At 42.0% G+C, this 23,208-nt stretch overlaps 1 protein-coding gene across 2 annotated transcripts in view; it reads right to left on the reverse strand.

Moving 5' to 3' along the window:
- Positions 1 to 23,208, reverse strand: part of UST (uronyl 2-sulfotransferase) — a 318,788-nt gene that overhangs the window by 64,706 nt on the left and 230,874 nt on the right. For both annotated transcript variants that reach the window (XM_047101207.1, XM_047101208.1), the window contains exons 6-7: positions 2,829 to 2,926; positions 445 to 602 (exon numbers count right to left, since the gene is read on the reverse strand). In XM_047101207.1, coding sequence (XP_046957163.1) covers positions 445 to 602; positions 2,829 to 2,926 — 256 coding nt within the window. The remainder of the gene's footprint in view (positions 1 to 444; positions 603 to 2,828; positions 2,927 to 23,208) is intronic.

The following is a 23,208-nucleotide window of genomic DNA, read 5'->3' on the forward strand; positions in this document are numbered from 1 at the left end:
CCACGCCATTCGTGAGAATAAAATCGTAATTGCGTTTTCAGTTTGCTTCTGTGTCTATTCTATTGCCAGAATTGGATATGCCAGAGTGCTTTGTCAGATGGAAGTAGGGCCCAGATACAGGATCAACTGATGGTTCCTTCACACCCACTTCCATCAGTGGACTCTGGCAACAGCCCTGGACCAAGGTCAATGCCAATGTTGCCAGCTTCACTTTCCAAAGGGAGAAATGGAGCCAGCAGGCCTTTCACACATGGCAAGTTTAGGTCTGGACCTGAAGCTCCCAGTTTTGGCATCTATATCTGGAGGTTTCTAAGCTTCCCTTGAAGGTCAGGGCAACTTCTCTTCATTAACAGGAGAGAAGGTTCTACTCCTTTTATTGCCTGAGTCCTGTTCAAGGTGAGTAACCCCCCAAAACACCAAAGAGCTTGCTACAGAAGGAATTACCTGGGTCTTTGTAGATACTGAGCACACCCTTGAAGTAATGAGGTAAAAATCTTTCCAGTAAAAGCAGCACATCTTCCAACTCTTCAAGAATCCCCACAAGCAGGAAGTTTTCATTCACGTTCAGTTTTGCTCTTTCAAGGGCCCACTCACCAGGCTCCCTTCGTGGATACAAAAATGATTTCAAATCAAAGATTCATTTTCGAAATGCAGGAACAACATGCTGAGAATGTATCTCTTGAACCCGCCCCCCACCATTTGTTTGAGCCCCAATCCCACCTCCTTAAGGATCAGCTCTAATATGGCTGCCGCTGGGAGCCTTCCAGCTGCCATTTGCTTTTCCACCTCTTACCGCTATCATGTTTACCTGTGTGTGGTGCCTCGCCCCTGAGGCCCTGGTCAAAATATTTTTGGGAAGAATACACACACAGGCAATTAGGTCCTATAAACACTGATCAAAGGGGCGATCAGAATGGCTTTTTAATAGAAGGACCAAACCAATAAAGCTAGAAGATATGAAATCTGACACTTACTGATACAGTAGTTCTATAGAAATCAAAATCAGTTTTAGGTCATCCCTGCTAATCATCTTATTCTTTTAAAGAGTTTAAAGACAAGCTTTTATGTTTTTTGTTTTGTTTTGTTTTGTTTTGTTTTGTTTTGTTTTACAGAAGGAAAATGGCCTCATCTCATCTGCAAGGCAGATCTCTGAGCCAAGTGCATTTCTGTGAGGGGGAAAGGATGGGAGTCATGGGAGCTGGGCTCCAGGCATGGCTGGCATTTCCCATCCGAGGGAATTTGGGCAAGCCAGGATTCTCTTTTGAAAAACTGTAATAATAAACCTAACCCAGCTCAAATAATTGAGGGAACAAGGGGACATTTTGAAAGAGTTTTGAAAATCATCGTCTGTGCACCAGGATAAGGCATCATGAGTGCTCTCCCCAGGATTAGGAAATATATAATTAAAAAAAAAAAAAACACAACACTTGAGGGAGTTAGGATCATGTTTCTTGGAATAAATATCTTCACTGTGACAGAAAGTGAGTCATCTGGCCCCAAATCTTCCCAGCGTCTGAAGCACTGACCGTGAACCAGGAGGCACTTATACAGGGGTGAGGACTGGAGTGGGGAGGCCTCCTGAACTCAGGAAGTTTATGATAAAGCAGAAAGCTGATGCTTCTAGTTCCAGATTTCAGACCGTAAACAGAGTCCCGTGTTACAGGAAACTCAGCAAAGCGGCAACAGCAACAACACACATAATAATTAAGCAGTAATCACTGAGCAGGCCAGAAGTACAACGGATGAGTTGTACTTCAGAAACAGTTTCTTCTCTCGATCTTTTCAGGAACACACTGACCTTCTAGTCAGTGTTCCCTTTGCAGGAAAATGTCACTTCGGCTTTATTTTCCATCACGTGAAGATCATATTCATTGTTACTATCATTTTTTTTTCTCCAGGCTACACGTTTGTCTAGTACAATGAACTTAAACTGCAGCGAGACCAGGCTCACGAGAATCATCTGTGCCCCCACCTCAGGCACTGTGATTAGGTGGGGATTTCTAGCAAGTGCCCTGGGGACGCTGATGCAGGAGGTGGGCGGACCACACTCTGAGAGCCTTACCATCTGAGTGAGTCACTTTCTTTTTTTTTTTTTAATTTTTTTTTTCAACGTTTATTTATTTTTGGGACAGAGAGAGACAGAGCATGAACGGGGGAGGGGCAGAGAGAGAGGGAGACACAGAATCGGAAACAGGCTCCAGGCTCTGAGCCATCAGCCCAGAGCCTGACGCGGGGCTCGAACTCACAGACCGCGAGATCGTGACCTGGCTGAAGTCGGACGCTTAACCGACTGCGCCACCCAGGCGCCCCTGAGTGAGTCACTTTCTAAAGAAGGTCTTGCATCCAAGGAAGGCTGAGGGGCTGAGGACTAGGAAGCCCATTCCTCTTTTTCTACAAGATGTGTCTCCTGAGAGAGACACTGTCAGATTTTGGGGTGTGAGCGCCCAGTGTTTCAGACCCAATTAGACAGGGCACGTAGGCAAGGACGGGTGCTGATGAAATACAGGCGCTATGGGAAGCAGTGGGGTGATGTCCGCTGGTCTTTACTATCTCATGGGCTGAGCAGGGACAGCTATGAGTTAAGAATAAAAAAAGGGTCTGGTTGGCATTTCAGTTACACATCTTTACGGGCGGGTCCCAAGGCCTCTGTCAGACCCTGATCCGTTCATTTCTTCCTACATAGGACATTCAGAGTCTCCAAAGCAATCTTTGGAGATTAACAGTAAACATAAACTGAATTCCAGAAGGCTGAGGGAGTAGGCATACAAGAGATTCCCCACGCAGTGCCCCCGGGTGGCTTTCCTGCCATTGTCCTTTTTAGTCTTTACCTGCATCTGGGATGCTGTCCACAAAAATATGGAATGATGTAAAATAATCTGGGGTTGGAACACTCAGGATAGTTTTCAAGAATACACTCATTGATATCCTGGAAGAGAAAACACAGCAGTGAGATGTCTCGCAATCCCTGCAGTGCTTTGTCAAATGCCGTACAGGGTGAGTAAAGTTGATACTTCAGGTCACGCGGGCAAGCCGTGGGGAGATACAGAGAATTCACAGATCTCATGAGAAATCTTTCTCATCGTCATTTTGTCTCCTGTTCCACTGGCCAGGTGCGCATGCGGTCTGAGCATTTCCAAGGTTGCTTGCTCTGTTGACTAAATTGCATTTCTGCATTTCCCCTGTGGCCTGCAGTCTTTAGCTACATGACGAGCATCTTGACAGAACTATTACCCAGGGTACCCACTACCTACCGTAACCCAGACGTTACCAGTCAACCGGTATACAGTTGGCACTTAATAAATATTTGTTGAGTGAATGCAGTGTGGCTTCCTTCTTAATTCATTCTGACTTAATTGGAGATCCCTGTAGAGCCAGCCCTACAGAAATGTATTTCCCTGGGTATCTGTACATCCATCAAATAATGACTGAGTACCTACAGGAGTCACATAAAGGATTTTTAGAGTTTGGAGAGGCTGTAAAATAATTTCTAAGGTCATATTAGATTACAGAATGACACGATGTTTGTATACGTTCTCTCACTTTTGAAGGCAACATCTGATTTCTAGATTTTCTATTTCTCTTCTATGAGGTTGAACATCACGTCTCTGTTGGTGGGTAAACAGAAAGGCTAAAAGTCAACTTTTATAAGGTAGATTCATTGGCTGCCCTAGAAAAGACATGCCTGGTTCTTAAGTATTTCTAAGGAGAAACAATAATCCAATTTACAACTAAACCAAACAGCTACGGGATGTTTTTCCAGAGAATACTGGCAAGGTAGATCAAGAGTGGATGTAACTCAGAAACATGGTCACATTGTTGATGAAATTTGAGTCAGTTGAAGCCACTGTATCTGATATGACTGGGGTAGGTGATTAGATATTAATTTTTTTTTTTTAGTTCAAGTTGGGAATCAGAAAAATGTACCACAAACTCTTTTTTTAACAACACTTTCTTTCCCCCCATACCTCTTTGGTTTATATACCAATTAAATAAATTGCACCATTACAGTAACAACTTGAATAAACAGATTCAGCCACAAACACTTTAGCTGAGGACTGGAGTCTACTGTGGGAAGCAGGGGTATACAACTCTCAGAGAGGAATAAAGTAGAAGCAAATGGAGTTCATCAGTCCATCCAGCCACGTGTTAAGTGAAGGGTGATGAAGAGTACTTTATTGTGTATGAAAATCCAGTAAAAATGCATGATGTTAGACCCAAAATACCTTTCTAAGAAGAATTGGACACAGAGGGGTTTACAGATCTTCCTCAACTTGTGATGCAATTACATCCTAACAGCCCTTTGGAAGTTGAAAATAAGTTTAAAAGCATTGACTACATCTAACCTACCGAACATCCCAGGTTAGCCTAGCCTCGCCTACCTTAAATGTGCTCAGAACAGTGACCTTAGCCTGGGCAAAGTCATCTAACACACAGCTTATTTTATAATAAAGTGCTGAATATCTCATGTAATTTATTGACTGCTGTACTGAAAGTGAAAAACCGAATGGCTGTTGGGTGCAGAATGGTTGGAGGTGCACAGGCTGCGGGCCCTCCTGATCGCGTGGCTGCCTGGGGGCGGGGGTGGGGTGGGGGTGGTGGCGGTGGCTGTTCACTCCTGTCCAGCCTCCTGAGAGAGGCTGGTCCTGGTCCAGGAAAGAGGTCCAGATTCAAAGTTCCAAGTACAGCGTTTATTGAATGCAGATCACTTCTACACCATCCTTAAAGTTGAAAAAAAATGTAAGTTGAACCATCTACAGTTGAGGACCATCTATGTAGGGACAGTCATTGCTACAAGATTATTACAACAAAATATGGCAGGATTTAAATGTTCGTTAATGGGGGATTGATTCCCTGAGAAGTTACGGTGCATTCCTACGGTGAAATATGGGGCAGCTGGCAAGGACAAGGGAAATCTACACGTACTGTTCTGAAAAGTGTCCGTGATGAATTTTCACGTGAAAAAAAGCCAATCACAGGACAATATGCAGATGTAGGACGATATGAAGATAAACACGTATGTTTACATAAACACAAACATATCTAGAAGAATAAGTACCAAACTGTTAAAAGTGGTTCTTTCTGGCAATAGATGTAAAAGATGGGAATACGTTGGTTGAACTTGAACTTTATCCTTTTCTGAAATGTTATTTTCACTATAAATGTTGTACATAAAGTATCTTAAGTAAAACATTATTTTACATAAATGCTACTTCTATTGTAATATATGTATTTTACCTTTATCATCAGAAAAAGGAGATTTGCACATTGTAAAACAAATCAAAGCTTGTGGGAGGATGAGTGGGCTTTGCCCTAAGGATGCTCTGACCTCCCTTCCTCCCTTACAGTCCGGGGGACCCCTGGCAGGTGGCATCCCCCAGGGACCTGAGCCTTAGGTCAGAAGGACCCAGTAATTGGGCTGCTGTCTGAAGGAGGGAGCCAGGAGCTGGGTGCGGAGCAGAGCACAGGAGATCCCCGGCCAGGGCAGGGACGATCAGAGGTGGAGACTTCACACCAAAGGGCTGAGTAGGTTGGTGGTGGTTTAGGGGGTGTCGAGAGATGTGTCTCATACACTGTCACCGCCCGCCACCCAGAGACCCGTCTTAATAGGAGGGGCGGGCGACAGAGCCTGCCAAAGCCGCCCAGAGAGTCCCTATCACTTTACAGTTTCCTCTGAATGAGAGCTGTGTCATTATTTGTTTAGGTGGGAAGTCCATGAGAGCACACACTGTCTGCTCACTGTGTCTCCAGCACTTAGCACCCTGCCTGGAAAAAGCAGGCGTGCAATAAATACTCAGCAAATAGATGAACAAATGGCAGAAGGAACAAGCCTCGACACACAGCCGTGATGCTGTCCCCGGTGACCCTGGCCTGGAGCTTAACAGGATCGGACGGAAGACGTCAGCATCGGCTGGTGGGGGCGGGAGCAGGGAGGGCTGAGGAGGTGCAGGGGCCTGTGAAGGTCATTTCCCTATTGGAATCCACAAATAACCCTACAAGGTCAATTTACGGGAAGACATAAATTCCGAGTTTAAGAAGTGCCGTTAGCAATTTTTCTTTTCTTAGATCAAGGCAGGTCCCGGGGGATTTTAGAGTTCCATTTGAGCCCATTAGAGGTTGATGAATGGTGTTGACCACAACCATCCTATGGAAATGCTATGGGAGGACATAAATAAAAGATGACTCACGTGTAAGGTCAAAAGAGAGCAGAAAATGAGCTGTGAAGACCCACACATTTAGCTGCCTGCGGCTTAGCCACAGTGACGAGGGACACTTCACCGCAGCTCAAGGACGAGGGGGCCTCAGGAAACTCCTGGCCACTCACACAGTCCACTCTTCCTGGACCTGAGACCCTCCGTGAGTGGCCTTTGGTGTCCAGGGAAACTGAAGGGGACAAGTGTCAACACAGCTGCTCATACAATTTCCTGCGACAGGTGTGACTGATTCCCCAGGACCATTGGGTTTCTCCCCGTGTTAATGGTGTTATCGTTGGCGTTCAGGCTTCTGCCAGCCTGTGTTGTTTGACAGCTGTTTTTATTTTTATTTTATTACTTTTTCATGGTCACCCTTTTATACAGGAGTTGTGTGTGTGTGTGTGTGTGTGTGTGTGTGTATGTATATATACACATACATATATGTATATATATGTATATGTATATATATATGTATATACATATGTATATATATGTATATATACACATACGTATATGTATATATACGTATATATACGTATATGTATATATATACGTATATATACACGCATAAATACATATATATGTGTATACACACACAATTATTTCAGGATAAGGTTGCTTTAAACAGCTTTCATCTTTATTGAAGCTTGACAGCTTTGCTCTAAGATGGTCATCATGGTGATGACGTTAGCTAAGCGGGTCAGCACTTGCCCTGATTTGTTCATCCGGTGCCTGGATGCTGGCAGATACCACGGGCTCCCACAGCGCCCTCCTCTGCTCACGTCTTGCCCTCTTTTAAGATTGGGACTGAACATAAGTCCCTACTCTGCCCATATTCTCACATTATTAGGGAAATGAGACATTATAAGTGAACATCCCAGATAACTACGAGAATCCTTTTTGTGGTCAAAACTGCCAAAAAAAATTAGACCAATTTTGGTGAAACTTACTCTAAACCGTACTATTTGAAAAAACGTACGCTTATACCATCTAGGGATTTGTGTGTGTGTGTGGGGGGGGGGGTGGTGTTACAGGGAAACCATCTTTTATTGATTTCCTCCTGTAACCTTTCACAGGACGGATTGTGATGAACAACACTCACCTTCTGAGTGCCAACGGGGCCCCTTTGACAGGAAAGGCCAGTCACGACATCCAGACCCCAGAATTATTCCTGATCTCTCTCTCTACACCCGGCTCCGCACCCACTCAATTGCCCAGCCCTGCACCAGTTCCCTAATCTGCACTCTTTACACTCTTTACCCATTACACCCTACGGCCCCCGTTCTGCGCCTCTCCAGTTAGAATCTCTTCTTCCCCGGCCCTCCCCCCACACGCATTCTCCGCAGGGCTGTCCCAGCAACCGAGTGCATTGATCCATGCCACTCCCCTGTTCAAAAACTTTCAATGGCTCCTATTGACAACGCAGTTAGGGCACCTGGTAAAAAATGCTAATTCCCTGGCCCTACCAGCAGCATGTTTGACACGATGGGTTTGTCTGGGATCGGGCTAGGAATCTGTACTTTAGAGAACCTCTGATGATTTTGAGAAGAGGTCACTCTTCATGAGCCGCCAACACCATGCCATTAGCGAATTCCACGCCTTCGTTCACCCATCTTCCTTTGCCTGGAATCTCTTTCTCCCTCGTCCCCTGGTCCCAACAGCAGGCCCATGTTTTGCAGCCGTTGCTGGCAGGGTGAGTATTAGCACACTAGAGTCCACCTAGGCTTGTCACTCAGGTCAAGGGAATGAAGGTGGCCTTGACCACGGCTCGTTTCCATCCCGGCTCTTCACTGCCAGCCACATTGGGTAGGTGGGGTCCCTGGGACAGGCCTACGGGGCCATCCAGCACAGCACGTCCTCCTCACCGTTGGCTAGAGCCCCAAAAGTCCCCACAGCCGGGTCTGCTCCCACCATGCCCTGCTGGTGGCCAGAGATCCGCTCTAAGTAGAAGGACTCTGTAACAATGCCCACAGAGGGATTCCCATCTGGACGGAGTGCCACTTGGTGTCCCAAAGTGAGGTTCTCCCCTCCCCCTTGCAGGGGCTCTTGCCTGTATTACCACTTGTGCCCTCCACACTTGGGCTTGCTCTTGGGCCGCACTTGGGCATGCCCACCCACGCTCCCCTGCCCTGCTTCCTTCTCCTCGCCCCGTACGGCCGTGCTCCTGCAGGCCTCATGCCTGCTTCCAACCGAGACAGAAAGCTGCCTGTTTATTTCTGTGCAGAGAGAGGACTTACATGCTTCCTCTCTTGGTTGTAGTTTTGGAAAGAGTGGAAGGACTGAAATCCCAGGTGGAGTTAATCTTATCACAAAGGGTGAATTTAGAGACAATTCATCTTTTATTTACTCTTTTATAAGGCAGCACCTTGTCTAAAAACTACTGAATTGAAAAAAGACTTTTTGGTGTTCTTATATAGTTCCTTGCCGATGACACTGGCTTTGTCTGTGTGGTCTCAGAGGTTAGAAGAGAGAATTTCTGATGCTTTTAGCAGCAGAAACCTTGAGAGGCCACAGGCAAAGCTGCCCAAATGAGGTAAAGGAAATTTGGGTTTCGGCCTCAGCCTGGCGATTAGTTAGTTGGGTGTCTTTAGACAGATCATGCTGTCTTGAGCCTCAGTTTCCCCACGTGCATAACTTGGGGCTGAGCCATATAATCTCAGTCCATGAAACCATATTAATGGCCCTGGTGCCTCAAATTAACTAACTTTTAAGAATAGTGTTGTAATCTGAAGACCTAGAAAAAGTGGTAACTTTTTTTATTCCAAAATTTACGCATTTATAAAAGGCTTTCACTCAGCATTTACCATATAAACGTCTCACCTTCAGGGAAGGCAGAGGGGGGAAAAGACCAAGGCTGGTACCAAAGACACCTCAGTTCACATCTAGGCTGTACCTATTAGTAATTGTGGAGTCTAGCAAATGTCTACTACTTAGAGGCTCAATGTGCTCATCTGTAAAATGGGGATGATAATACCTGCATTATTCTTTCCTTAGATTAGAAATCACATACGCAAATTATTTTTCCTGCCACCCAACTTTTTCGACTATCCCATCTTCATCACATCGGTAGCATCTCAATTCCTCTTTCCCTTAGCTTATATTTAAACACATCATGACTGGTGATTGCAATAGTTTTAAAAACAGAGACATCAGCTAACTCACGGAGAAAACACAGAGGGGAAAAAAAACCAAGGAAATATGAAACGTGCTATTTGTGGCAAGCCAAAACAACAACACAATTTGATGGAAAAACAAAACAGTATTATGCAATTACTTCTCATGGCATCTCCTCTTACTCCGTACGTGAAACAAGGTAATAATACCATGCCCAAGAAAAGCGCTTTTTCCGTGTGGATTAAAACCAAACTGGGAGCCAGTCTTGACACTTTAAGCACACAGATATCAGGAAGAAGTTGAAGGGTGAAGTAAAAGACACAACAAAGGACACCTTCCTGTGCTGGATGTGGCTTCCAACATGGCCACGTTGGAAGTGGGACAGAGAAAAATGACTGAGTGTCAGTCACCGTGGAAGCACTCCCTGAATCCTTGACCTGTAGACAGACCGCGGTAATCAGATCACGCACTTAATGGTTTAGTCAATTTAGAGAAATGGAAAGGATGTGGTCTAAGCTAACTTTTATTGTACCCTACATTCTTCCCTGTAAGCCTTTTTAAGCCTTATCAAGAAATTTGAACCAGAACCAGAAGAGTCAAGGAAGACTTTTTAGTGAGGCTTAATGGAGTTGGACGTGGCAGATGGCCAGACACCAATGTTCTCTCGTTCTGTGCTCATGCCAGGCGTGAATTACTGATGACACGCTCTTCCTAGTAGTGATGGGAAGTACCGTCAGAATCCCTCTCAACAGAATCCACCTCCCAGGATCAAGCAGAGTAGCACTTTGCTCCCCCCGTTACCAGCACGGCATGTGACGTCGGATGGATAACACCCATGGCGTTTTGGTGGCTTTGTGGCCCTGCACCCCACTTCTCAGTCTGTCGCTGTGTATCTGATTGCAGGATGGCAGACAAAGGATTGTGGGTGAGTATAAGTCTGCATTTATTTTAGCCAATAACCATATTCACGGGGGGCTCTAGTCCAGTGGAGCTCCTGAAACTGAAACAATTACAGACATGAGAGATAAAATATTTTTTGAAGTCCTCCATTTGGACTGCAAGCTCGTGAATTTCAGGTTTCTACTGCACTGAAGAAAAAAAAGTAGTCACGGTTTTATCCTGAACTGTTTTAAGATGAGGATCCATCCGTTATCCAGGTCAGTTTTCACTCGATTTCAACAGACCCTTTTCAGGTAGCTGCAACAAAATTTACTGAGCGCTCGTGATGACTGTGTGTAGGATCCTGTACAGGCAGTAAGTGCTGCTTTCCAGAAATGTCTTTGCACTTCTTCTGTTTACACACGGTGTTACTAAAACAAGGAACCGTGGTCTTTGAGATCAAGGAGTTGTGATGCTTATCAGAGATATGGTGACCACAATCACTATGATTTCCTAACGAGCTGAAAAATTTGGGGCGTTTATACAAATAAAAACGACAACATTCAGATGGAGCCCAGCTGACAAAGACTTTCTATTTTTATAGCAAAATATTTATCATGGTATTGTTTGTAAGATCAAAAACAATTACAAACTCTTCAAATATGGAAATTGGGTAAGCTATAATATATCTAATTGTAAAATAGTTGCAGTCATTTAAAATATTTACAGAGCATAGGTAACAATAAGAAAAATGTATATGTGAGAAACGTAATGACCCACATTTTTTAAAAAAAATTTTTTTTTCAACATTTATTTATTTTTGGGACAGAGAGAGACAGAGCATGAACGGGGGAGGGGCAGAGAGAGAGAGGGAGACACAGAATCGGAAACAGGCTCCAGGCTCTGAGCCATCAGCCCAGAGCCTGACGCGGGGCTCGAACTCACGGACCGCGAGATCGTGACCTGGCCGAAGTCGGACGCTTAACTGACTGCGCCACCAGGCGCCCCGAACACATTTTAAGAATAGACTAGAAAGATGCGGACCAAAAATTTTAACAAAGGTTGGGTGTGAGATGGGGGAGCCGTGTATTTCCCCCCTCTTTTTCTTTTCTAGTCTTAAAATCTAATTCACCTTACATTTGCTACTTGAAAAAAGGTTTTCAGTTTTTGTTAAAGTAATACATGCACCCCCAAAACCCGTTAATAAAAAGTTTGAAATGAAAAGTATCTCTTGTTCTCTCCTTCTCAGTTGTACTTGGCAGAGCTAACAATACCATTTAACTAGACTCTATGTCTTACTATAGCTTGGTTTACTCCCTTGTTTTGCTGGAGCACATCTTCAAGCAACTTTTTGCTCTGTTGTTTTCTAGCTTACAGTGTTGCTGTAAGGAATTTATTGTTGGTAACATTCGCAATACTTTGTAGGTGATTGTGTGTGTGTGTGTGCACGTGTGTGTGTGTGTACGTTTAAATAATATCCTCTCCTTGGTTTTCTCTATTCTTTAATTTTAGATTTCTTTGTAGTTGGATTGTGGACCTTGCCTGATCCAATAAGAGACACTTATTCTTTCATTTTTTTTCTTATTCTTTGTTTTTTTGCTTTTCTTCAAGGAAATTTCCTTTATTTTATCTTCCCTATCCTTCTATTGAATTTTTTTATTGCAAAAGTCATATTTTAATGTCTAAGAATTCTTTCTTGATACGCCCCGATTTTTTTTTATGTCATTTGCTCTTTTTGTTTTTAATTTTTTTTTACGTTTATTTATTTTTGAGAGACAGAGAAAAGCAGACCACAAGTGGGGGGAGGGGTAGACAGAGAGAGAGACACAGAATCCGAAGCAGGCTCCACGCTCTGAGCCGTCAGCACAGAGCCCCACGCGAGGCTTGATCTCACGAACTGCAAGATCACGACCTGAGCCGGAGTCAGACGCTTAACCGACTGAGCCACCCAGGTGCCCTGCGCTTTTTATTGATGTAATATTTTCTCAAATCTGAGGAAACTAAGAAGAGTTCTCTTTGAAAGCCTACCTTTTTCCTGAAATTTCCATCTCCTTCAGGGTTATACTTTCTGCTTGATTATTTCAGCTCCTCTCTTTCAAGGTGTAGCCTTTTCTAAAATATCTACGGAGCTTTGCTTGTCCATGCATATTTAACAACGAGTCAGTAAAAACTGATGGAGAATTGCGTGCCATTGGGAGGGTTTCTCAATCAGTGGGCTTCATCATTTTGCTGAGGGTTACTTAATTGCCAGATGGGTAGTGGGAGAGTCTTTGTCCTGGGGACATTCACATTCTTTGGGACACATTTCACCTGGGACACAGTTGCTGGATGTTCCCACATGGGAATGGGCAAAGGGTTACTCTTCCACATGGAGATCTCCGGTCAATCCCTGTCGTTAGCCTCTTGCCTTACAGTCACCCTCAATTGTGCCTGGCACTTCCACACAAGGTCCCGGGGCTCAGGCAGACTGGATTCTTATTCAGCTGTCTTTCCTACTCTGAATGCTCTCCTGGCTGTGGTCTCCTTAGTACCACTTCATCACTTACCAATATTCTATTTCCTCTCCTATGTATTTGCTCAAGCATATCATCCTGTTGTTCTCCCCATTGTTGTGTGTCTGACCTTTAAAAATTCTCTTATTACCCATCAGCTGAATGAGGTCTTGGGAGAGAATTAAATGGTGTGACCCACTGTCTTCTTGAACTGAAAAGCAAGGGCTAGTTTCCTCAGCCCCAGGCTCATGCTCTATTACTAATGCATAGATGAAGAAACTGAAATAAAATATACGCCAAAGAAAACTCAACCTCAGATATCTAATACTTTACAGATACCAATTTCAAGTCCTTGTTACTTTAAGATACTATGTTTTGATTTAAATATTAATGCAACATTTTACATGTTAAGATGCCCATAAATATTAAATATGCCTTAGTTTTGCGACATAAATTCCTGCCTTTGTGGGAGATGTCTCTTTTCGTCCTCAAGCCTATGGCAAACTGACAGAAAAGTCTCCTCTCGCTAAATAAGGAAACTCATCAACTGCACAGCAAGGCACCCTGACCAGCAGCAATGTTGTTGCACTGACAGTTTATGTTATCTCATAAAGAAATCGAGATGCAAATTTAAACAAAAGTTTGTCGGTAAGGGCAACATGAGAAGACACAGACTCACTAAATGGCTCTGGGCTCTCTCTGCACCTTAAAAAGTGAAATTACAAATAACAATGTAAGAAAGCAGCAGCGAGGAAGCACCTGGTTTCTGACCTTTTAGGCTCCTCTGCTTTTTAGGATTGGGGACACTGACGTCTCTCTCTGACAGCCAAGAAAAATCTTCCTGTCTCAAATGCAAAGCCTGGAATGCCATCTTGACCACTTTCCAAAATGTTTACAAAAACACCAGTCGAACGCATGAAATCAACCATCACTTTGTGATAAAACTCCAGGTAGGAGGAACAACCCGTCCATTCTCTCTGCAGGGACTTGAGCTTCCTGACAATTGCTGAGAGAAGGCGATAGGATAATAATCAAAGGGACTACCATAGGGGCCGCCTGGGTGGCTCAGTCGGTTGAGCGTCCGACTTTGGCTCAGGTCATGATCTCGCGGTCCGTGAGTTCAAGCCCCGCGTCAGGCTCTGTGCTGACAGCTCAGAGCCTGGAGCCTGTTTCAGATTCTGTGTCTCCCTCTCTCTCTGACCCTCCCCTGTTCATGCTGTCTCTCCCTGTCTCAAAAATAAATAAACGTTAAAAAAAAAATTCAAAGGGACTACTATAGACAGACGCTAGCAGACAGTGAATGCTCATGCCATGTCCACACGGAGACAACGCTGACTCTACAGGTATGGAAGGTGGCGAAGTTGCAGGATGGAGGGTCAGAGAAATATTTATGGCATAGGATTAGTGACAGAAAGGCTTGCTGTGAGTAGATTGCAGGCAGTGGCCCTGACCAATTATTTTCAGTTGGTCCCCAAAATTCATGGGCCACGGTGGGGCCAGTTGAGGCCATCCTCTTAGGTTTGTGGAAATAATTGGGCTCAGACAGGGAGCTCAGCCGGGCACAATATCACAAAGGATCACAGCCACCCTCAGGTCTGCCTTCCTCCCTCTTCCAATATATCACCTTACTGGGTGTGGTCACGTTTGTGGGAAACATCATAGCTGTGTTCCCCCGTCCCCTTGAGGGCCTTTCACCTCCCTAGAGGTACTGGGTACTCTCAAGCCCTCTCTGGCTTCCTCCCCGACTCCTACCTATCCAAAATGGCTCACAGCTCAGAGTCTAGCAGAAACAATCTCGTAAATTAATGCACACAGAGGTATAAATGAGTGCTTCCCAGAAATATTTGCAGAGGTATAAATGTGCTTCCCAGAAATATTTGCATTTCAATGGGGGGACAATCATTTAGCCCAAAGAATTAAGGTTCTAATGCTTATTTGTTTTTGAGAGAAAGAGAGCAGGGCAGCGGCAGAGAGAGGGGGACAGAGGATCCAAAGCAGGGTCTGGGCTGACAGCAGCGAGCCTGATGTGGGGCTCGAACTCGCGAACTTTGAGATCATGACCTGAGACAAAGTCAGATGTTCAACCAACTAAGCCACCCAGGTGTCTCCCAAAGAATTAAGGGTCTAATGGTGAGGGAGCAAAGGAGGAGGAGGAGAAGGAGGAGGAGGAGGAGGAGGAGGAGGAGGAGGAGGAGGAGGAGGAGGAAGAGGAAGAGAGAGGACTACCCAACCGATGTTCACAAGGGGAAGAATAGGTTTCTTGTGTACAAGTGTTAAATACTATGTAGTATCTATACTCCAAATACCAAAAATATCTTTTAAAGCACATGGCAATTTTTTAAAAAAGATTTTAAAATTTGTTGTAATTTTGGTCTATCGTGTCGATATCAAGTATTTCCAGCAAAACACGTCAATTTCTGGGTCATTTTAGTCTCCATTATCCGTTGTGAATGAATAGAGGCCCTTTGAGCCTATAAAAAGCTGGGACACCAACCACGCCTTCAGGAGGGCGCATGGCACACAGGTGGGGTGCCGGGCAGGCTTCCTGAATGCAACTCTCTGAACCTTCTGAAAGCCACACCTGCTTGGTCCGATGCTGTTCCAGGCTCCAGGGCAGGAAACGCTGCCAACTAAGCTGAACCTTGCCAGATTGTGTGGTTATTTTATTAGGTGAATAAATGTCTACAGATTCTAGTGCAAAAACACTGGGCCCAACCCAGTTTTGTACAAACATTTTCAGCACTAAAAGTGGAATACATTATCAGGCACCAGTTCTCATAATTATAGTTTTTTTGGCTAACAATCATTTTCCTTCTCTGTACATAGAGTGTCTGGAATATTTGCACAAAGAATGTCTTTAAGCAGAGGTTAGGCCCTGTAGGATTTACTTAAGAAACCACTGGACATCCTAAATTTTATACAAGTGAGACATCTTGAGAGTCCCATCTTGACAAAAAATTGGGGGTATAAATTTTATGGGGTCATAAATTAAGAGGACTGAATCCAGTGATTAGTTGAAGGAATACTGAGGAAAAAGGTAGAGGTGGGTTATCATTTTTTTTAATGCTATATGGTTAGAAATGAAACAAAGATAACTTTTTCCTGGAATTCTAATTAAAAATTTTCCATTAGAATTTTCTTACATAGTTTATATCTCTGATGCCACAATATGGTCTAATACAATTTTATTTCAGGGATTTTTAATTTGGGGGTAGCTCAAAATTGGTTGTTCATTGTCTTTAAACAATTCAAACCCAAACCTTCCATAAACCAATGTCAAGATTCTTTAGTTACATTATGAATTAAGTATCTACTATTTTTAAGGTATCATATTAAGTACTCTGGCCCCAAGTAGATGACAAATAATTGTGTCTGTCTTCCTTTATTTGTAGCTTATAAGACGTCCTCTTACTAACATTTATATAGAATTTCTTCTTAGTAGTTCATTTCCTTTATTTGTATGTGGTGTTTCTCTTCATTAATGCCTTTGCCTTATATTAAAATTTGTCTTATAAACTTTCCTTTAGTACTTAAATGGTGACCTTCTCCATCCCATTATTTTGAGCCTCTCTATTTTCCATAGGTGAACAAATTTAATCATTTGTCTCTACTAGGATTATTGATGTACTTAGATTTGCTTCTACATATTCCTTCGCGTTTTCTGTTTGCTATTCTTTTTCTCTTCTCATGTCTTCTGTTGGTTTAATAAAGATCTTAATAATACCCTTCGCCTTTCCTCTGCTGCTTTAGAATTAAAGGCTACATTTTTATTATTTTCATGATTACCTTTACATTTTTAATATTCTGAGAATTCTTTTCCCCAAATATATGGTTCTGACAGCTTTACAAATAATAACGTAACGTAAAATACTTTTGTTATTTGGGAGGCTTTGAGGAGGGGTGCGGAATTTTAAAAATTCATTCATATATACATATGGATGGCCAGAAAGATGAACAGTCACCTTAAGTTTTTAATATTCAAATTTAACTAGAAAAAAGTTTTCTAATAAGGTCTGAGGTAATTTTTTTCCCCATGGCTTAATTTATGACATTCCTTGGGGGCAGAACTCCTGTCTGCCACAACTGAGCATGGCCCAAGCCAGTCATGAGACTGCAGATGCTGCTCAGGGACCCAGTCACCCTGCCAGTGCTGTCACTGGGCAGGCTGACAGCACCGGTGTCGGTCCCACTGCCTCCCATGCCCGCAAAATCTGAAGTAATTTAATTTGTTTATAGCCCTCCCAAATCTGGAAGGATCTTAGCACTTTTAACTATCCGTGAAACACCATACACCCATCTTATCAATGCTATCTAATTCAACACTTTTTAACACACCCCAAAAACTTGTAGCACTTAGTGTTGAACTCATTTGCCAACATCTTTTAATCAATGGCTATTTTCATCTTTTAATCAATGGCTTTTAATCAATGGCTATCACTCTTTTAATCAATGCTACACCTTCCCTACTTTTCTCTATGGAGAAAAGTATGGAGAAATCCATCTTTTAATAGAGCTTTCAGTGAAGTCCGTAAGTGGTAAACTACCTTTCTATGTCAAAAAAAGTCTATACACTGATTGTTTCACTGGGTATAAAATTCTACTTTGACACTTTCCCTTAGCACTTTGGAGATACTACTCTACTGTTATTCGGCAGCTATTGTTGCTGATGAGAAATCTGTCACTAGCTTAATTATGTTTCCTTCATTGGTCATCTGCTTTTCTGATTTTTCCTTAACATCCTCTATTGTCATTCTAAAGTATTTGGGGGTAAATTTAACTTTGTTTATGCTGGTCAGTATTTGTGGTGCACTTTTAGTCTGAAGAATCACATCTCCAATTTTAGAATATCCTATCCTTCAATTGCTTCAAATATTTCTTGTCTACCATCCTCTTTTTCTGGAGCTATTGAATAACTATTGGAATATGACAAACTCCTTCCCATATCTCTTAACTGTTCTTTATCTATCTGTCTATGTATCTATCTATGTATCCTTGTTATCTATCTATCATCTATCTTCTATCTCTCTGAATTGCATTTTGGTCAGTTCCTCTTGCCAACTTTTTAATTCATAAAATTTCTCTTTAACTCTACACAGTTTAAAGTTTATTTCATTTCTTAAATTTTTATTTTTAATGACCATATTTTCAAGATTTATAATTAACTCTTTTTTAATATACTCATGTTCTTGTTTCATATTTTTGTTGCATAATTTCCTATTTTTTAATGCAAGTTATTCACTCTTTTATCTTTTCAAACATACCAGGCATAATTATTTCTAAGTCTTTGTCAGATTGTTCCTGAAAGCCATCTGGAGTGAAGTCATGTTTCAATAGATTTTGCTGCCTGTCTCTTTTGGTATTAGATTTTCTCTCATGTCCTTAGGATGTCTGGCCTGCAGGATCATTTTTGTTGGTTGGTTGGTTGGTTGGTTATGTACGTATGTATATATGTTTTTTATTTTCCTGCAGGCTCATTTTGAATGGGAGGTTTGCTCTCATTCTTGCTCTCTCTTTCTTTCCCCTCCCTTCCTCCTCTCCCTGTTTCTTTTTTCCTCCCTCCCTACTTCTGTCATTCCCTAGTGGTTTTGTAGTTACTACCATCTGGACTCCTGAGCACTTACCCCAGAAACAGATCACACTTGTACTTCTCATCTTATGGGAACAATGGGGATACTACAGATCTGGTTACCAAACAGAAAGAATTTGGTTCACTTCCTAGTTGTGAGGTTATAGCTTTGTTTTCCCACCTCTCTCTTTCTATAAACTCTTAACAAGGCCATAGCTGCAGCAATAGGTCAGCAAGTCATTTTGTTCAGCTTTCTTTGCTTGAGGGAAGGGGAAGTGTGGTTCCCCATCTCAAGCCCCAGGTCAAATCTCTGACCTCGTTCTGGTCCCATCTTGACAGGGGTGCGTTTAGTCTCCTTTACTTTTCAGGAGCCCAATTTCTGGCTGTCACTGCCTGATTCTGGATCGAGCCCAGCTGGCCTGTAGCTTCACCACTGCTTACTACTCTGCTATTGCTCCAGGCATGGGTAAGCTCTTATTTTCTAACTTGGTAAATACATTGGACTTCCTTCTTTTACTATTCTATCTATCGCCAGAAAAGAATAATGAACACAGAGGCGTGGGCAATCTCAAGTATGGGAAGTGCAACTTGTTAAGTCAGAGGAAAGAAGCTTGGTGACATGTCAAATCTGTGCCAAAGCAAGGTCACATGTTTATTGACACGTGGTAATTTCTGCTTCATGAGTATGTGAGAGAACATAAGGCCAATATACAGTTTCAGCCAGACATCAAACAGTGTGATTCCCAAGGACTCTTCCTACAGACCTTGTAAGATATTAATATGTCGCAGTAGGGTCTTTATTATTACACTGTTGCTTTTAATCTTTTAATTGCTTCAAGTGTGTTGCAAACGTTCCCATATTTGAAGTATGCCATGAATACAAAAAATATATAATATTTGTTCTCTACATATTTTTATTAGTAGTATAGAGTCTCTAAACTTCTGGAAGAAAAGCTTCATGTATTCTCTCTGCATTATGGTACCCACCCAGGGCCAGGCAGGTGCTTTCTTATAGCTCATAAAAGTGCCTTTGAAGATAATGAAATTTTAATTTGAATTGTGCTATGCCCAGCAAATCACCATGGGAAGCTGATTAAAGCTTTCAGAGGATGGCACTGGTTTTTAATAAACAACATCATAAAAAGTTCACCACTAGAGTGAAATCCAGAATACAAGTACTAATACATTTAAATGATATTGTAGATAAAGATACATCATTATGGATGCTTTTTTTGAGTAGACATCTGTATGACTGAAATGCTGTTCAATGACCTATAACCCTTTTCCCTGCTAGAAAAAGTGCATTTCAGATGTGGACTCCACTTAGAGGAATAATGACTTTGAGATTTTGTGGTTCTAGTTTCCAAGGCCCAGGAAGAGCCATGTGGATGGGCCTTTGCCACCAGCAGCTCTGCTGTGAGCTCTAGGTGAACCAGGCACACACTGGCCTCCCGAGCCCAGGGCTCTTCTGCCCGGTGAGTGGCAGAAGTCCTTCCAGAAGAAGACTACTCTGATTACATTCGCAAGTTCAGAGTCAATGGGACTATCTGTCCTTCTAATATGACTAATATTGAGGTGCTAATAGAAGCAGAAGGTCTAGTTTATGGAGAGACTCAACCCCTCCTTCCTACCTAGCCACATAGAAAAAAAAAGCCTCATCGTTTTGAGGCTTTCTGTAGGTAGCATGATATCATTTCAATGGATTGCCAGTGGATCCTATTGGGTCTACAATTTTACCATTCTGGATCTTAAAACCCTAGAAATGCATTTTAACTTTTGACTGCTCTCTCTATAACACCAGAAGGAAAATATGCCAGAGTCAGACGAACCACTGTAGATTTTACTTAAAAGTTGAATTATGAAGTGAAGAGAAACACATCATTCGAGTCAAATCTGTTCATTTCACCCGTTAAAAGAAGCGCGAGGAGTAGGCTTAGGTCTCAACACGGTTTAGTATTTCCTAGAGGCCGTACCAAACAGAAAGCTCAGGCATGCACAGATCTTCTCAACCAGCATGAAACTTTGTGAGTGTAAGAATGGCAAGAATCCCTGACAGACCAAGCATGTTCTTCAAGGATTTTATACCATAAAAATTATTTATGACCCATTTGGGCCACACAAGTTTTTAAAAAGCATAGAAACTGTCTTCACAGAATTTGGATGATTTTGCCTTCCCAGCTGAAGAGCTTCAGAATTCCTTTCCCTTTATTTCACGTCCAGGGCTCTAATCGTTTTGGCCCAAGACATCAAAACAAACTGCAAAAGTCACACTTTCAACTTCTGGTTACCTGGGGCATAAATTGCATGTCTGTGGATTTTTTTAGGTCCACTCTCTCTCCTTTCTGTGGCCTCCTAGTCCCAACTCATGATCCATAATAGGTTTAATAAGGAGAAATTTAATTTATGCACCCAATATGGAAACACCCAAATACATAAAACAATTAATAACAAAGATAGAGGAACTAATAGATAATAAGACAATAACAGTAGGGGACTTTAACACCCCACCTACATCAATGGACAGATCATCTAAACACAAAATAAACAAGGAGACATGGCTTTGAATGACACATGGGACCAGTGCACTTAGCAGATGTATTCAGAAAATTCTATCCTAAAACAGCAGAATACACATTCTTTTCAAGTGCACATGTAACATTCTCCAGAATCGATCACATATTAGGTTACAAAACAGGCCTCAACAAACACAAAAGTATTAAATCATGCCATGCACCTTTTCTGGCCACAACGCCATGAAACTAGAAGTCAACCACAAGAAAACATATGGAAAGACCACAAATACATAGAGGTTAAGCATGCTACTAAACAATGAATGGTAAACCAAGAAATCAAAGAAGAAATTAAAAAAAATAGATGGAAACAAATGAAAAAACACAATGGTCCAAAACCTTTGGGATGCAGCAAAAATGGTTATAAGAGGAAAGTTTATAGCAATACATGCCTATATCAAGAAGGAAGAAAAATCTCAAATAAACAACCTTACCTTATACCTAAAGGACCTAGAAAAAGAACAACAAACAAAGCCTAAAGCCATCAGAAGAAAGGAGATAATAAAGATTAGAGCAGAAATAAGTGATACAGAAACTAAATGAACAATAGAATAGATCAATAAAATCAGGAGTTAGTTCTTTGAAAAAAATTAATAAAATCTATAAATCTATAGCCAGACTTATCAAAAAGAAAAGAGAAAGGACCCAAATAATTTAAATCACAAATGAGAAAGGATAAATAACCAATACCACAAAAAAACCAAACAATTTTAAGAGAATATTGTTTGCAAATGACATATCAGATAAAGGGTTAGTATCGAAAACCTATAAAGAACTTATCAAACTCAACACCCAAAAAAATAATCCAGTGAAGAAATGGGCAAATGACATGAATAGACACTTCTCCAAAGAAGACATCCAGATGGCCGACCGACACACGAAAAAATGCTCCACATCACTCATCATCAGGGAAATACAAATCAAAACCACCTTATACCTGTCAGAATGGCTAACATTAACAACTCAGGCAACAACAGATGTTGGCGAGGATGCAGACAAAGAGGATCTCTTTTGCACTGTTGGTGGGAATGCAAGCTGGTGCAGCCACTCTGGAAAACAGTGTAGAGGTTCCTCAAAAAACTAAAAATAGAACTCCCTATGACCCAGCAATTGCACTACTAGGTATTTATCCAAGGGATACAGGTGTGCTGTTTCGAAGGGACACATGCACCCCCATGTTTATAGCAGCGCTATCAACAATAGCCAAAGTATGGAAAGAGCCCAAATGTCCATCGATGGATGAATGCATAAAGAAGATGTGGTATATACACACACACACACACACACACACACACACACACACACACACAATGGAGTACCACTCGGCAATCAAAAAGAATGAAATCTTGCCACTTGCAACTATGTGGATGGAACTGGAGGGTATTATGCTAAGTGAAATTAGTCAGTCAGAGAAAGACAAAAATCATATGACTTCACTCACATGAGGACTTTAAGAGACAAAACAGAAGAACATAAGGGAAGGGAAACAAAAATAATATAAAAACAGGGAGGGGGGCAAAACAGAAGAGACTCATAAATATGGAGAACAAACTGAGGGTTACTGGAGGGGCTGTGGGAGGGGGGATGGGCTAAATGGGTAAGGGGCACTAAGGAATCTACTCCTGAAATCATTGTTGCACTATATGCTAACTAATTTGGATGTAAATTTTAAAAAATAAAAAATAAAATTTAAAAAATTAAAAAAATTAAAAAAAGAATATTATAAAAAACTGTATTCCAACAAATTGGACAATCTAGAAGAAATGGATAAATTTCTAGAAACATATAAATTATCAAAACTGAAACAGGAAGAAATAAGAAACTTGAACAGACTAATAACCAGCAAAGAAATTGGATCAGTAATCAGAAAAACTCCCAACAAACAAAAGCCTAGGACCAGATGGTTTCACAGGTGAATTCTATCAAAAATTTATTTTTTTTTAATTAAAAAAATGTTTATTTAGGGGCAGCTGGGTGGCTCAGTTGTTAAGCATCTGACTTCAGCTCAGGTCATGACCTCACAGTTCAGGAGTTCAAGCCCTGCATCGGGCTCTCTGCTGTCAGCACAGAGCCTGCTTTCGATCCTCTGTCCACCCCCACCCCCCCGCCCCTCCTCTTCTCTCTCGCTCGCTCTCTCTCAAAAATAAGTAAACATCAAAAAAAGGGTTTTTTTAATATTTATTTATCATGAGAGAGAGAGCACATGCAATTGTGGGAGGGGGAGAGAGAGAGGGAGGGATGTGGTGTATATATATACAATGGTTACTGAGCCCATAAAAAAGAATGAAATCTTGCCATTTGCAATGACATGGGTAGAGTTAATCAGTGAGTCAGAGAAAGACAAATACCATATGATTTCACTCATGTGTGGAATTTAAGAAGCAAAACAAACGAGC

Source organism: Lynx rufus, unplaced genomic scaffold (assembly GCF_022079265.1).
Source record: "Lynx rufus isolate CCGP_SWC_20201006 ecotype Redwood Valley unplaced genomic scaffold, mLynRuf1.p SCAF_6, whole genome shotgun sequence".
Lineage (NCBI taxonomy): Eukaryota > Metazoa > Chordata > Mammalia > Carnivora > Felidae > Lynx > Lynx rufus.